At 34.8% G+C, this 13558-nt stretch overlaps 3 protein-coding genes across 3 annotated transcripts in view; 1 reads left to right on the top strand and 2 right to left on the bottom strand.

Moving 5' to 3' along the window:
* LOC120340187 (pre-mRNA-splicing factor SPF27-like) overlaps positions 1–13558 on the top strand; it is a 237111-nt gene that overhangs the window by 128934 nt on the left and 94619 nt on the right. The gene's annotated exons all lie outside the window — the stretch shown is intronic.
* On the bottom strand, positions 883–3709 carry LOC120340181 (DNA/RNA-binding protein KIN17-like). Its single transcript, XM_039408476.2, has 9 exons — positions 3579–3709; positions 3212–3376; positions 2952–3048; positions 2698–2833; positions 2285–2564; positions 1605–1741; positions 1450–1535; positions 1276–1376; positions 883–1122 (listed from the first exon to the last, which is right to left on the bottom strand). Exons 1-9 carry the CDS (start codon positions 3696–3698, stop codon positions 1048–1050), a joined length of 1197 nt encoding a protein of 398 aa, XP_039264410.2. The 5' UTR covers positions 3699–3709; the 3' UTR covers positions 883–1047.
* Positions 3742–6166, bottom strand: LOC120340180 (PRKCA-binding protein-like). Its single transcript, XM_078115986.1, has one exon. It carries the CDS (start codon positions 5684–5686, stop codon positions 4520–4522), a length of 1167 nt encoding a protein of 388 aa, XP_077972112.1. The 5' UTR covers positions 5687–6166; the 3' UTR covers positions 3742–4519.

The raw sequence follows: 13558 nt of genomic DNA, 5'->3' as shown, positions 1-13558 counted from the left end.
CAGTAACACACATGACTATAGTTGATGCATTTTCAACACCTTCTGTCATAGATTTCAATGTAGAGCCATTCATTCTGTGAATATCCATCCAAACGTTGAATCCTTCACTTTTAAGATATTCATACAGCTGCAAATATAGTGTTAGATTTTGATCCTCGCAGTGAAGAAATTTCATAAAACGTCCTAATCATAGGTATAACAGGTTGGAATTTAAATGACAGTTTCATTGTTGGGAGTTGAATTTTCAACACTAAAAAATGGCTGATGCTGCTAGAAGGCTATTCAGAGATGTTGTTTGGACGAAAATATTGCCAGTTGGGTCAGATTTGGCTATTCTTGCTCGACTCCGACCACCTCTGCCAAATGACAGTGAATCCTGGGATAACCGGACGAGAAGCCGTGGTTCGCCATATGATTAAGCCGTCTTATCGGCTTTCCTCTCCCCCGGGATAAATATGTAAATCCTATCCTCTTTATACTTTAACATTGCGCGTTTAAACCTTATCTGGGTTTCCAGGCAGCGACTTTCCCTACATATATCGTTGCATCACAGCGAATTACAGAAAATATATCTTTGTCGTCTCTCAGCTCAGCTGGACTAATTTCAAATTTAATGAATACTTCCAGCACATGCAATTATTTTCGAATCGCAGATATTTACCGATTTTATCACGTATTTCATCGCCGCTATAAGTTGTACTATATACTCATAGGCGGCGGAACCTACCGTTACCTGCAAAAGTCGACCTATCTCCGCCATATATGTTGAAAGACGACGACTATTACGAGTTTTAGTTTGGAGACAACATAATTTCACTCCGGTCGATATTTTCAAGTTTCGTTTCTTTTATAAAGCTATGCTGACACAAAAAGACCAAGATATTTATAAAATATTGATTTAATTCGAAATCATTAAAAAATTTGCTTATCAGGTATAACCATAGGAGGTTTGCGACTGCAATAAGAGTTGCATCAAAACTTCCCCATTGCCCTATGTAAACATGTTTTATCAAATTAATTGTTGAAAAATATGCAATCCACATTCATTCATCTTGACGATTCATGCTTCTTACTAATATCTTCATATGGAATGGCGTCAACTTTTCGACCAGCAAGTGGGCCCTGCAATATTATTAATATGATGATGAAACACGAACTCAGAATTAACGAAGTCCGATTATCACAAAAATAAGTAGGTAGGGATGAAGAGAAGTTCATTTTCGGCGGTAAAACAACAGCCTTTCCCATACAAAATGGAAAGAGTGCTGCACTTACCTCAGATATTTTGACAGTGGCATTGAATTGTTCAACATTTACATTCTCAAGAGTTGCAGTTGATCCGCGATATGCTCCGTTTAGGATAAGAACAGTTTTACCTGAAACAGTAAATTAACATTACAATACTGAGTTTTCCTCAGTTTTTGTTGTATAAATAAGTTATCTTCTCACCTAAAGCTGGCAAAACAGTTTCAACATGCATTTGGTCGACCTTAATCTTGGCACCAGTATCGATCATCTTTATAATTGCGGTATATCTGAAATAAAAGTAATGAATTAGCAAACATAACTTCAATTTGTGCAACCTTATCAGAAATCAAACTCACTTTTCAGTAACATCTAATACAACACCTTTCTTTTTATGATATTTTTCACCTAATCTTTTTGTTATAACTTTTACAATAATGTCAGTGGTCAACCAGTAGTCAGTCTTTTTGACGATTTTGCGTTTTTTCTCTTCCTCCTGTAAGCAATAGAAAAGATTATTCAATGTATATAATTTAATACTTTATTTACCAAAATAAAAGCAGGCTTTTCTTTAAGATTCTAGATCATATGTTTGTAGAACATGAAAAGCATTAGGAATACGCTTGCCTTCTTAATAATACTGTCTTTGCAGAATAGCTATAGCACGCTTGAGTCCTGAGATATATTTAATCCAAAAGGATTGTTAAACTTAAGCTCCCTCATCTTTCATAGACGCATCTGAATTGTTTGTCATCAATTACCAAACCAAATCCGATAAGTAGCTCAATAAGCTATCTTGTCACAAGAGTAAATGAAACTCAGACATGCAATGCAATGATCATTGTACACTCATTGTAAATACAGTAACATCTGGAGAAGTTGTTTGATTAACGACTGGAAGAACCATATTTAGCTCACCCAGGGAAAAGATGATTGATGTAAAAGTCAGGAATATCAAATGCTTTAGTTAATTTCAGCACAATTTTTGGTCTGAGCCGACTATAATAGATTTTAGACATGAATAATATTCCCAACTCACGTCCATGATTTCTTCTAAAGCTGTCTTCTTCCGCTTCTTATTATTCATTTTATGATATTGTCCTGACGCTGAATTAAACACTTTCTCAGATTTTGCAATATCAACCCTCGGTTTGGCTGCTGTAGAGGCTTTTTTGGAAGAGACAGACGGGGTCTGCATTGCAAAAGTTATTTTTTGATCTTCATCTTCCCTCTGCAATTCGTTACTTGTTGAAGGTAATTCTAGTTCATTTTCATCCCCATCTCTCTCTTTCCCTCTACGAACCATATCCTCAATAGCTCTGAAAGCAATGATAAAAATATTCAGAAAACTTTCCATTACAAAAAAGAATATATTACAATGAACTGAAGAGGAAACAATATGTCTCAAGAGAGTGGAAAAGAAAATCAGTTACTCACAAGGCTGAAACTTACCTTGCATGTCTTTCATCATCGTCTTTTTCCTTTTTTTTAATTTTTTCGAGTTCTTTCTGCCGTCTAATAACTTCAGGATCTCTGTCAATGTATTGTATGAACCATCCTTTCTCTGTTTGGTCAACCTTGCAATAACCTATTTGCACAATAACAGAGTCCTCAATAATGACAATCATTTCATGGGTACCAGTGGTTATACTTTTTAAATTGAATATTTAGTAAAAGGAAAATATACCTAACCTAATTTAATGTACCTTCACGTCCCAGCCACTTTGTAAATTCAGTAAGTGTGACCCATTTTGTTGAATTCATATGAATATGTTCCTTGAATCCAATATATTCGTTGTAAACCTAAAACAACAAATAATATTGAGATGATCTTCAAGTTCGATTGTACCAGGTATTCAACTTTTTGAATAATAAGTTCAAATAAGTTTTATAATAGCCCTTTAATAGTATCAACATTTATGGCAATGTATGATTTAGCAAAAATTTTCTAATAATATATGCATACCACATTGTTGTGAACTCTTCTAGTGTTGAAACGACGCTTCAATAACTCCATAAACTCTTTCAAAAATTCATTTGAAAAATGGTCATTGAAGGCACCTGGTTTCTCTGCAACCAGCAATAGTTGTCTTTGATGAGATTCTGACATGCAATGACATTTGAAACCATTCTGTCATGACAATATATCATGTTATTCAGAGTTTTGAGCTACTAGTTATGTTAGGATGGCATATTAGAATAGCTTATTAGTTAGAACTAACTCATTAGATGTAGGTTCAAAGTCTGATGTCATGGCAAAGCAAATAGAAAAAGTGGATAGAGAGATAATAGTATGAAAAGAATATATTTAAGACATATTTTTTGAAACCTACCTCATCTCTGCATTGCTTCTGGCACATTTGACAATACCATCGTAATTTTTGCAAACCTTTCGATTTAATGCGATTTGCGATAGCCTTGGGAGTTAAAAATCCACCTTTTTCTTTTCCCATTATAAATAATAGGTGCAGTATTAATTAGTAAGTTAATAAAATACTAAAAGAAAACAACATACAATTTACAGCATCTTATATCTTAATCAAGGACAAGTAATTGCACATAATCACCAACCATACAATACATGCACAATAAATGGGAAAACATAGAACTTAGCATGCAATTCATCGTTCAGCACAATTCATCTTCATTAGAATCATTACTATGTATCGGGATTTGATTTATATTGACAAAAACGATTAAAGCAGCCATGAATTTCAAGTATTATTCATTTAATATTTTGAAATTAATCATACAGAGTGAAACATCACACTGCGTTTGATGTATAAAATGAACATAATTCACCATTTGATTTAACAGTACTAGTTTAAATGAAATAACAAAATCTCTTCTTAAAGTATACATACCATTTGGCAACAAAATTTTAATCAGACACATTCAAAAAAATGAAAACTTCAGACAAAATGAGCACAATATTGAAGACACATTGTTTTACATTTCATAATTTATATATTCAATAAAAGAAAACTTCCAAAACTATCTTATGCAGTAAAATTCTACGCAAAGATAGCAGATGAAATAAAAAGCAAAAATTCACATTAAATGCACATGTAAATTGAAAAAGGTTATTGCTTCAATAGAATAAATAGTTTGAGGTCCAATCTATATGGATACGAAGAATTAGCAGACAAAACTACAAAACGGTCCTAATAAAAATTCTCAGATTTTACACAGGGAGTACTTCCTTTGTTTTTTTGATATTCCGGTCAAATTGACCTGTAATATGCACTAGAATTGTTGACAATTAACATCGTTTTCATTCTAAAGTCTCTTCATATTCCGGATCGTGGAATCGGTCTTTTTTATCATATTCGAACGTTGCACTCGACAAGTCAACTTCTACTGGAAATACATCAGCTTGTTTCATACTTGCTTGACAGTCATCATGATACTTTGAAATAGCAGCAACAAATCTTTGCAGCTGATGGACGATATCTTGTACATGTTTGTTGTCCAGTAATTCTAGCTTTTCCATAACATCTTTTCGAAGTTTGGCAAACCGCTCTCGAGCATCTTGGCGACATCGCAAAACTAAGCGATATTCATAATTTCCTGTTTCAACGCGATAAAGTGGTTCCTGTAATGCAGCATAACTATATTCCTCGTCATCCATTTCCTTCACCTTGAGACAAAACGACAAGTACTCAAATTTTGTGTCTGCATAGCGCCTGATTGTCATTTTCGTATCCGGAATAGCTTTGTTGAGATATGTATTCAAATCATTCAACATTGGTTTTAAAGTTGTCATCAAAGTGAAGCCAGACTTTTCAAAATTACGATGAGCTTCGCTAAACTTCCCGAAAGCCTCACCTCCGTTAAAGTTTGGATCACGTACACCAATCTCACCAAAAATATCTCCGAATGCACGGTGAGTTTTACACAAATTAAAATAAGATTTTAGAAGTTTCTTTATGTGAACAATGAGCCCAAGATATACTCCACCAATCTGTTCCATTTCCTGAAGTCTCTTAATCAAAACATCATTGCATAAAATTGCACGACTTAATCCAAGTGCATCTGCTGTACTTGAATCCATTTGTTCAACAATTCGGTGCTTTATCTTTTTCAGAACAATATCCAATGTTTTGCCTTGTTTAGGATCTGCATGTAGTTTATTAAAGTTGATTCGGACTTCACCCTTTATGCTTTGTATTGTTTTAGCCAACTGAACCTTTGATAGCCCTTTGACTGATTTGCTATTTACAGCAACAATTTCATCACCTGCAGCCAAAGATCCATCCTTTGCAGCTGGTGTATTATCGAATACTTGTACAATATAAAGACATGGACATAAGGGTGCACCTCCGCCAATGCTTATTCCAATCAAATTTTGCTTATCTTTCATGAGCTTGACTGTACCAGAAACAGTGGTCATTCCCATCTTATCCTCTTCTATTCCCCATTCTTCCATGGCGTGAGACATCTGGGCATTGAATAGACAAATTGGTAGTATGGATATCGGTCAGTATTTCGTTTACAACTGTTTTCTCAAATTCTAGAAATGAATAATTAGATAATTCAACAAAATCAAAAATCCTACCGCACTAATCGAAGGGCAGAAACCATAAGCAGTCACCACTGGCAGGCTGGGGATCTGAGTTTCAAATATTTTATTTTCTAAGCGAATATTTCCGAAACCGATTCTGTTTAGTATGGTACAAAATCACATTATCATTAACTTTTTTTAAATTTGGAAGAACTACCGTACAGTACAAATTGTGATTAAATAACAATAATGAACTTGAAGAATGAGTAAAGTTAGTAGAAGAAAACATTGAATTGACAGATTGATGCTTCAACTTCATAATATATTAGAGAATATTTATTTCTGTTACAAGGTGTAAACTCAGTTATATTTACGATACTTATTACTGTATTGCATAAATTTATGTTCGCAAACAATACTGCATTAGTACGTGATTTTAAAGAATGCAAATGATAACGAGTAGGCTAACCATCGCAGACCTACCGTACTATGTTTTTAAGGAGGAATAATTGGGATTAGCTAACACTTCAGCTGCACATCGAACGAATGACGTCAACAAAAGCCAGCTCCGTCAATCATGTTTAATCAACCATGACGACAGGAAATCATGCCCTCGTTCGGGAAAGGGCAGGATTTGCAATTTACATATTTATTCAGGGGGCAAGAAAGCCTATAATCATATGGCCACGGCTTCTCGTCCGGAAAACCGTAATCGACCAGCGGTTACGTAAACCACCCTACGTCGGCGTGGAGTCCAGAAATCTTCTCGCACAGCAGTACCTGAGGTCCAAGCACATATATTTGCAGTTATATAGATAGATAGTTTATTCGAATACTCCACAATATACACAAATTTAAAATGGAGAATTCTGGAGGGTGAGCGAAACATTTAAAAAAGTTCAAAACATGCGAAATATCATGTGCCCTCCCACCAGCACATACACAAAAATAAATTACAAAAAACACAAGCCTAGTTAAAACAAGGCTTAGGCCAGAAATAATCAAACAAAAGATACTCGAATGTATAGGAACTTCCGGGCTGTTATACTTTTGAAACACCTAATCTATTACAGTAATAATGGCCAATTCAATATGTACCGTAGCCTATATGTCAGCAATACGCTGTTAATTATTAAATGTTTATTTTGCCCCATCCCGTAGCAGCCGAATGTCATGTACGGTCGTTGAATGTTTGTATGTTGATCCCTTTAAAAAAACATTATCCGCAATACCTTTCCATAAATTTTCTTTATTCTCTTTACACCTTGTGAATGATCTGTTTCATACTGCAGCCGAACTTGATCATCAGTGACCGTCAACACCAATTTGTTCATCACACTGTGATTCACAGTGTTCCATTTCACGTCAAAAATCCAGTTGTTTCAGTCTGCCCAAGGTGTGCAGGATATTAATTGGAGGGTCTTGCCAATGTTATGTGTTCACTCACCTAATAATATGAATGCACCTGTCTGTGTGACTTCTAAAACGTTCACTGCTACGTCGGAGTGTAAACGGATTTTTCAAAAAATGCTAAAGATTTTCTTGATTCATTGGTTGAGCTTGGCTGGGATGATTTTCCAACTTTGTGCATTGCATAATGTGTATTACTCACAATTGGCTATACTCAATTGATAGTTGCACGCGATCTTTCTCAAAGTTCTGATAAAAATATATATATATATTCGAGGTATTCGATGTCAAGTTTATCTTTGATTAGTACCGAAATTCGAAAGAGTCTTTCATTCAGACATTTGTTGACAGCAAAGTAGCGATTGCACATAGAAATAAGTGACTTGCTTTTTGTTAATAAATGAGTTCGATTTTATACAGTGAGTTTTTTGCTTAGTTTGATGATTTGTTTAATAAAACGAACGTTTCTGTCTTACCTGACCTTCAATTTATTTATTCTCACGTGTAACGACGTCTATAATCTCTTTATACACCGAAACATTTTTTAAAAGTTAAGTAGGGAAAGGTGGGCCACCGTGGGGCAACCAGCTCTCACACTCTTATTATATTTGGAATCAGGTCTGCGGTTCGATGTTTGAATCAGCCCTTCGGTGAGTTACAACGTCCCCGCAAACGGACAACGGTAGTGTATAGCGACGCAAACTATGAGATGAGGTTGGTTTTGGGAGTTTGAAACTAAAATTTCACCATTTTAGTTTTGTCTTTTTTCTACTTTAGCCTTTCCAACATGACAAACAACCGTCTGATATTTTTCAGCTTTGTTACAATGTAAAATATTCATGACGTTGGCTAATGGATGAGCCGTCCTAATTTGCTTATGGAATTTTATGAAAGCATATATATATATGAAATATTTTGGTTGATCATTGACTTTTAAAAGTATTATCAGAAACTCGCCCCGGGCAGCAGAAAAGTTTGGCATGCTCATGTATGGAGGTAACTAATTTTGTTCGCCTACTTTACATCAAGTTGTGTAAAGGGATGGAAGCCTATGGGCAGGGTTCATTTCATTCAGTTGGCTTATAGCAACTAACCCCCAAATGTACCCCATTTCATGTTAAAAATATGAAAACAAAGTTAATTTTTCTCAAAATTCGAACCAAGACTTTCGTAGGAATCAAATTACACCAGTTTTAAGAACATAACAGGTTCCATCCAGTCATTATCAAATTAAAATCTATATTCTCAAGACCTTTGGCACTGATTGAAATAATTATATCTAAGTTCCCATCCGTACGATGTACCTAATTACCCTTGTTGAGATAATAGGAATTTCTGTTTATAACGTGAATCACGAGCTCACGTTTACAGCATTTAATTGGATTTATGATCAACGTATAAATACGACTCCGATATCTTTCGATAGGAGAGAGAAGACGATGTAAACCATTCTAAGCTAGTCTGGATAAATGTTATAAGATTTATATTCTGTGTATCGTGGAAATCTGAGAATAAAATCAAATAGAATCTACCCTATATACTATAAATGGTGACAAAACCGACTTGAATTAACCATCTGAAACGAACCAGATCAACGGATTTCAACCACAAGTACGGACAACAATCAGGACAGGCAACAATTTGACGGAATCAACCAAAAAGCTGACCAAGCGAAAGCTTTCAACAATTGCCGAGAAACCGTCTATACAAAACGTGCGAACTTACGAATGTCGGGGAGATTCAAATTGCCTGGAACAACAATTGAAGTATCAAATTGCTATCAAGCCAAAATAATCAAGAACATTATGAAACGACAATAAACTCAATTGAAAACTGTTAAACTATAGTGACGGACTCTGGAAACGTTAAAATTATGAATATGGACTGTATTGAACATCGATCGAAATGAACTCTTTTAGAACATGATATATGTTCGAGGTGAAAAACCTAATCAAAAAACGAACTGTTTAAAACAATGAACAATATATGGACTGTTTTACGGTAAATTACGCGCTCTATTCCGAACAATAGAGAAATTGTCGCGCGTACCCAATCGATATACAGATCAGGAGCATGTCATTCTACAATTTGTTTCATGATTTTCAGGTTTTTCTTCTCATTGAGACAGACATTTTTCATTCTTCCACTAATACTAAGGTAAAGTACCGTACTTCTTTTTCTTATATATACATGGCGTTTCATTCGACTTTTAATTTTTATAAATTAATTAATGGTAACAACTTTGAATATTCTGATTTCAAATACCTTTCAAAATATTTATATTATTGAAAATTTGCGGTTAGCATTCCTTTTTCGATTAATAGATTTCATTGGGATTAAAATGCTTTCTAAAAGTAGATTCGAGCGAGTCATACTTTTAATTATTTACAAAGCCGTCATATAGAACGGTTAAATAATAAGCTCGTTAAACAAAAATTGTATCCAAAAGCGTTATTTTTTCAAAAAAGCCCTGAGATGGCATAAACTTAAAAATGCGTTTTTTCTTCCCGACATGGGACAAGCATATATTGACCAACTAGGTCTACTAAATCGTAACAATGCGATAAAGCGAGTATAAGCATTTTAACTTAGCGAAATACATTGAATTGAAAATATGTTTTAACCGTCCAAACCAAAATTTTTCAAATATAAATACGCCATCTTTCTGTAATTCTACATTACAGCCTTTACTCTTTCTATAAACTCTTCTTTACTTCAATGTCTTGTCTCATTGTAGATCATATACATGTAAATATTTTTTTTGACCTATATCATTAATTTTAGCATTGTGTATTGTATTTTTCTATATATTTTCAATTTATTAGAGTTGCCAAATCTTGAAACTTCCAGTTAGTAAGATGGGGAGATAATATAGCAACTAACCCCCAAATGTACCCCATTTCATGTTAAAAATATGAAAACAAAGTTAATTTTTCTCAAAATTCGAACCAAGACTTTCGTAGGAATCAAATTACACCAGTTTTAAGAACATAACAGGTTCCATCCAGTCATTATCAAATTAAAATCTATATTCTCAAGACCTTTGGCACTGATTGAAATAATTATATCTAAGTTCCCATCCGTACGATGTACCTAATTACCCTTGTTGAGATAATAGGAATTTCTGTTTATAACGTGAATCACGAGCTCACGTTTACAGCATTTAATTGGATTTATGATCAACGTATAAATACGACTCCGATATCTTTCGATAGGAGAGAGAAGACGATGTAAACCATTCTAAGCTAGTCTGGATAAATGTTATAAGATTTATATTCTGTGTATCGTGGAAATCTGAGAATAAAATCAAACAGAATTTACCCATTATTTATGCTATAGGCTAACATAAACAGTCCCCGAACTCGTAATGGAACTAAAATAAGGAAAATCGGCATAAAATTATGGCCTAACCCTAATCTGGTACACATACTACGGTAGTACCGAACTCCAAATTTACCATAAATTCGTGAAGGAATTAGGCTACAGTTACATGTAAACAAACCAATATAAGAAAATAAATTCCCATAAGGCAAATGTTAATTTACCACAACTATTGCCTGTCTTTGTGCGACATAAACAGTTGGGAGTTCAGGTATGATTACTGGTTTGTGAATAATTATTCACTCTGAATCATTCGAATCTCAGTTTCAACGAGTCACATATACAGTTTACAAAAAATCGGTTCAATTTTGAGGCCAAGCAGACTTTGTCAGGAGTTTTAGGCAATTTTGCATTATTTCAAAAAGTATAAAAATCATTAGAAATTAATCAATAATACGCTGAATTTGTATTTGGCAGACACACGCTTGGTAGTTAAAGTTTTCGCTTTTGTTCGGATAACATAGCAGTCGTCGCATTTATAATTTTACTTATTTGTTTCAAAAAAAAACTGAATGTATTTATGCAACTGAGGAGCGCGTTAGGCGTTTGGCTGCTAGTTAAAAAGGAGAAGTTGTATGTATATCATTGTCCCGTGTTTTCGTATGTAGTCATGAAACACTAAAGAGGGACTTAACATTTAACCCGATTATCGGTACAGATCAGCATCAGAATATCTAATGATAGTTATATAGGGATGGGTATGGATGGGGAAAGCTGTGACATTTATATATAGAAAGAGATGCTACAATGTTAGTTTTCAAAGTGGAAATTCGTGAATAACAATAAGAACGAGAATATCGGTCGGAGACCGAAGACTTATCGATCGAAAGTTAGGGGATCCCCCAAAACAGAAACTGCGGTTTCGATTCGAAAAATTCTGCAAACCCGAACTGGATTGTTTTGATTAGTTTTCAGCCAATATCAGAAATGTAGGAAACAATAGCCAACTCCCCATGTCGTCGAAATACTACTCGAGGAAATACTTTTATGAAGAATTCTGCAAATCCGAACTGGATTGTTTCGATAAGTTTCCAGCCAATAGCCTATTTCTGTTCTTACCAATCCTATAGTTTGTGTTAAATACAACGGCGCTAACCCAGGTTGCGACGGCTATTCAAACACAGCCTAGCGATATTTTGGTGAGGAATTCTGCAACCCCGAACCTGATTTAGGGATATGGACATTGCTTAAACTTTAAGGAGTAATTATAAGTAACGAGATACGATCTCGCGGCGTGTATCCTTCGCTCTGACTCAATAGTGTGGGAAATTTCTCGAAGGAAACTTGCGCATCGCGACGACGTCAAAGTTACAAGAGAGATATGGACAAGGCTCAAAGATTAATCACGAGATACGATCTAGCGGTGTGTATCCTTCGCTCTGACTCACTAGCGTGAAAACTTGCGCATCTGATACGCACACACACATTCAGCGCGTCTCGAAAATCTCTCGATTTGTGAAAATCCAGATCTCTTCATCACTAATTAATTAATACTCGCTAATTATACGACATAATTCATCCAAAATCAATAGGCTTCTGGTCCGAGATATGATGAATGCACATGCAAAATTTGGAGCAGATTCAACCACGCCTTCGTGAGATATCGCGTGCATCTAACAGACAGACATACATACAGACATACATACAGACAAATACCTATCAATATACTTACCGATCTTGAGATCGATAAGTAAAAACATATATATTAATTTACAATACATTTGGTCATGTCAATTTTCAATCATTGAAGACATTGGATATTGTCGATGCTTGGTGGAATATTCAACATTGGTCATAGAATATTTTAAAATATCGAAAACTTGTAGTAATCATCTATTCTAGACGCAGTGCAGAATCAATACAATAGGCTTCATATATATAATTTCGGATGAAATGAAGAAGCTTTCTCTGAGATTTATTATTTGTTTCCCTCTTCTTTTCATTCCTGTGATATGTCAAGACGATGGAACCGTCATTCATTGTTCTAGGTTCTATTACATTTGAACCCATGACAATTACACCTGCATAATATTGCACCTATGGAATTTTGTATTGTTTTACGGATATTTAAACCTATTCTAACCCTAACCCATGGGTTTTAGCACCCGCATATAGATTGAACCCGCGGATATACACATGGGTTCAAATGTACGGTCACCATTGTTCTGCCAAACCAGGATGCTTGATTACTCAATGCGATCCGAGTCCTAAAGGTTTGAATGAAGTTGACATCAACGGATATATGAACAGAAATGAATTTTCTATAACTTGCAAATCGAAGAATGTAAAGAGTAAAGGCTTAGAAGCATGCCTGCCTTCCAGCCACCGCGACATGTGCAGCCACAGTAAACCCGGCACCGATTCTAGGTATGAGTTACAGTAAACGACTTGACCCGCGAGTTCATTTTGTATACACACTATTATTACTTCAGTCGAGATTTTGTATTCGGATAGAGGCTGATAAGCTGTAAATAATTAAATTAAAAGTTGACTGAAGTTTGGGTATTATCCCTATCTTTGTATTAACTTGGGCCGCGCAGTCTATTTCAGATAAGGCCCCGTATATACCTGGGATTATGATTTTTATATTTACGCAGGGAGAATTACGTTATACGATATGGCGTTATTACGAAGGTTTTTGTTTCGATGTGTTTTTATTTCATTAAAAGCTGATATTACGTGTCGTGTTTGACTAGGGTTGCCAACTATGATAAGTCTCAATAGAGTACATAGATTACCGTCACCATTTATTTTGTAACTTGCAGGAAAGAACAATATAAAACAATGAAATACAAATTATATACAAGCTAAAAAGATATATTAAAAAACCTTCATGTGTTTTTTATTTAATGTTTATTTAACATCAAGCTATCAACCCAATCAAGCTATAATTTTCCAGTTGCATGAGTTTATAATTCTTCAAGGTATATTTGTTCTGACTCTTTGCTGACTTCAGCAATTGTGGGTCACGTTTTATTTTTTCCGAAAATTCACGACACGTGTTTTTCAAGTTGAAGT

The sequence above is a fragment of the Styela clava genome, chromosome 9 (assembly GCF_964204865.1).
Source record: "Styela clava chromosome 9, kaStyClav1.hap1.2, whole genome shotgun sequence".
NCBI lineage: Eukaryota > Metazoa > Chordata > Ascidiacea > Stolidobranchia > Styelidae > Styela > Styela clava.
This window is presented reverse-complemented; position numbering and strand designations above follow the sequence as displayed.

Bases quoted from the DNA above. Each gene is read 5' to 3' on its own strand.
- LOC120340181 (XM_039408476.2), bottom strand. From the start codon at position 3,698: ATGGGAAAAGAAAAAGGTGGATTTTTAACTCCCAAGGCTATCGCAAAT. The intron at 3,049-3,211 runs GTATGCATATAT...TTGTTGTTTTAG, and splicing joins GAAGAGTTCACAACAATGTG to GTTTACAACGAATATATTGG. The intron at 2,565-2,697 runs GTAAGTTTCAGC...CATTGCTTTCAG, and splicing joins GATGATGAAAGACATGCAAG to AGCTATTGAGGATATGGTTC.
- LOC120340180 (XM_078115986.1), bottom strand. From the start codon at position 5,686: ATGTCTCACGCCATGGAAGAATGGGGAATAGAAGAGGATAAGATGGGA.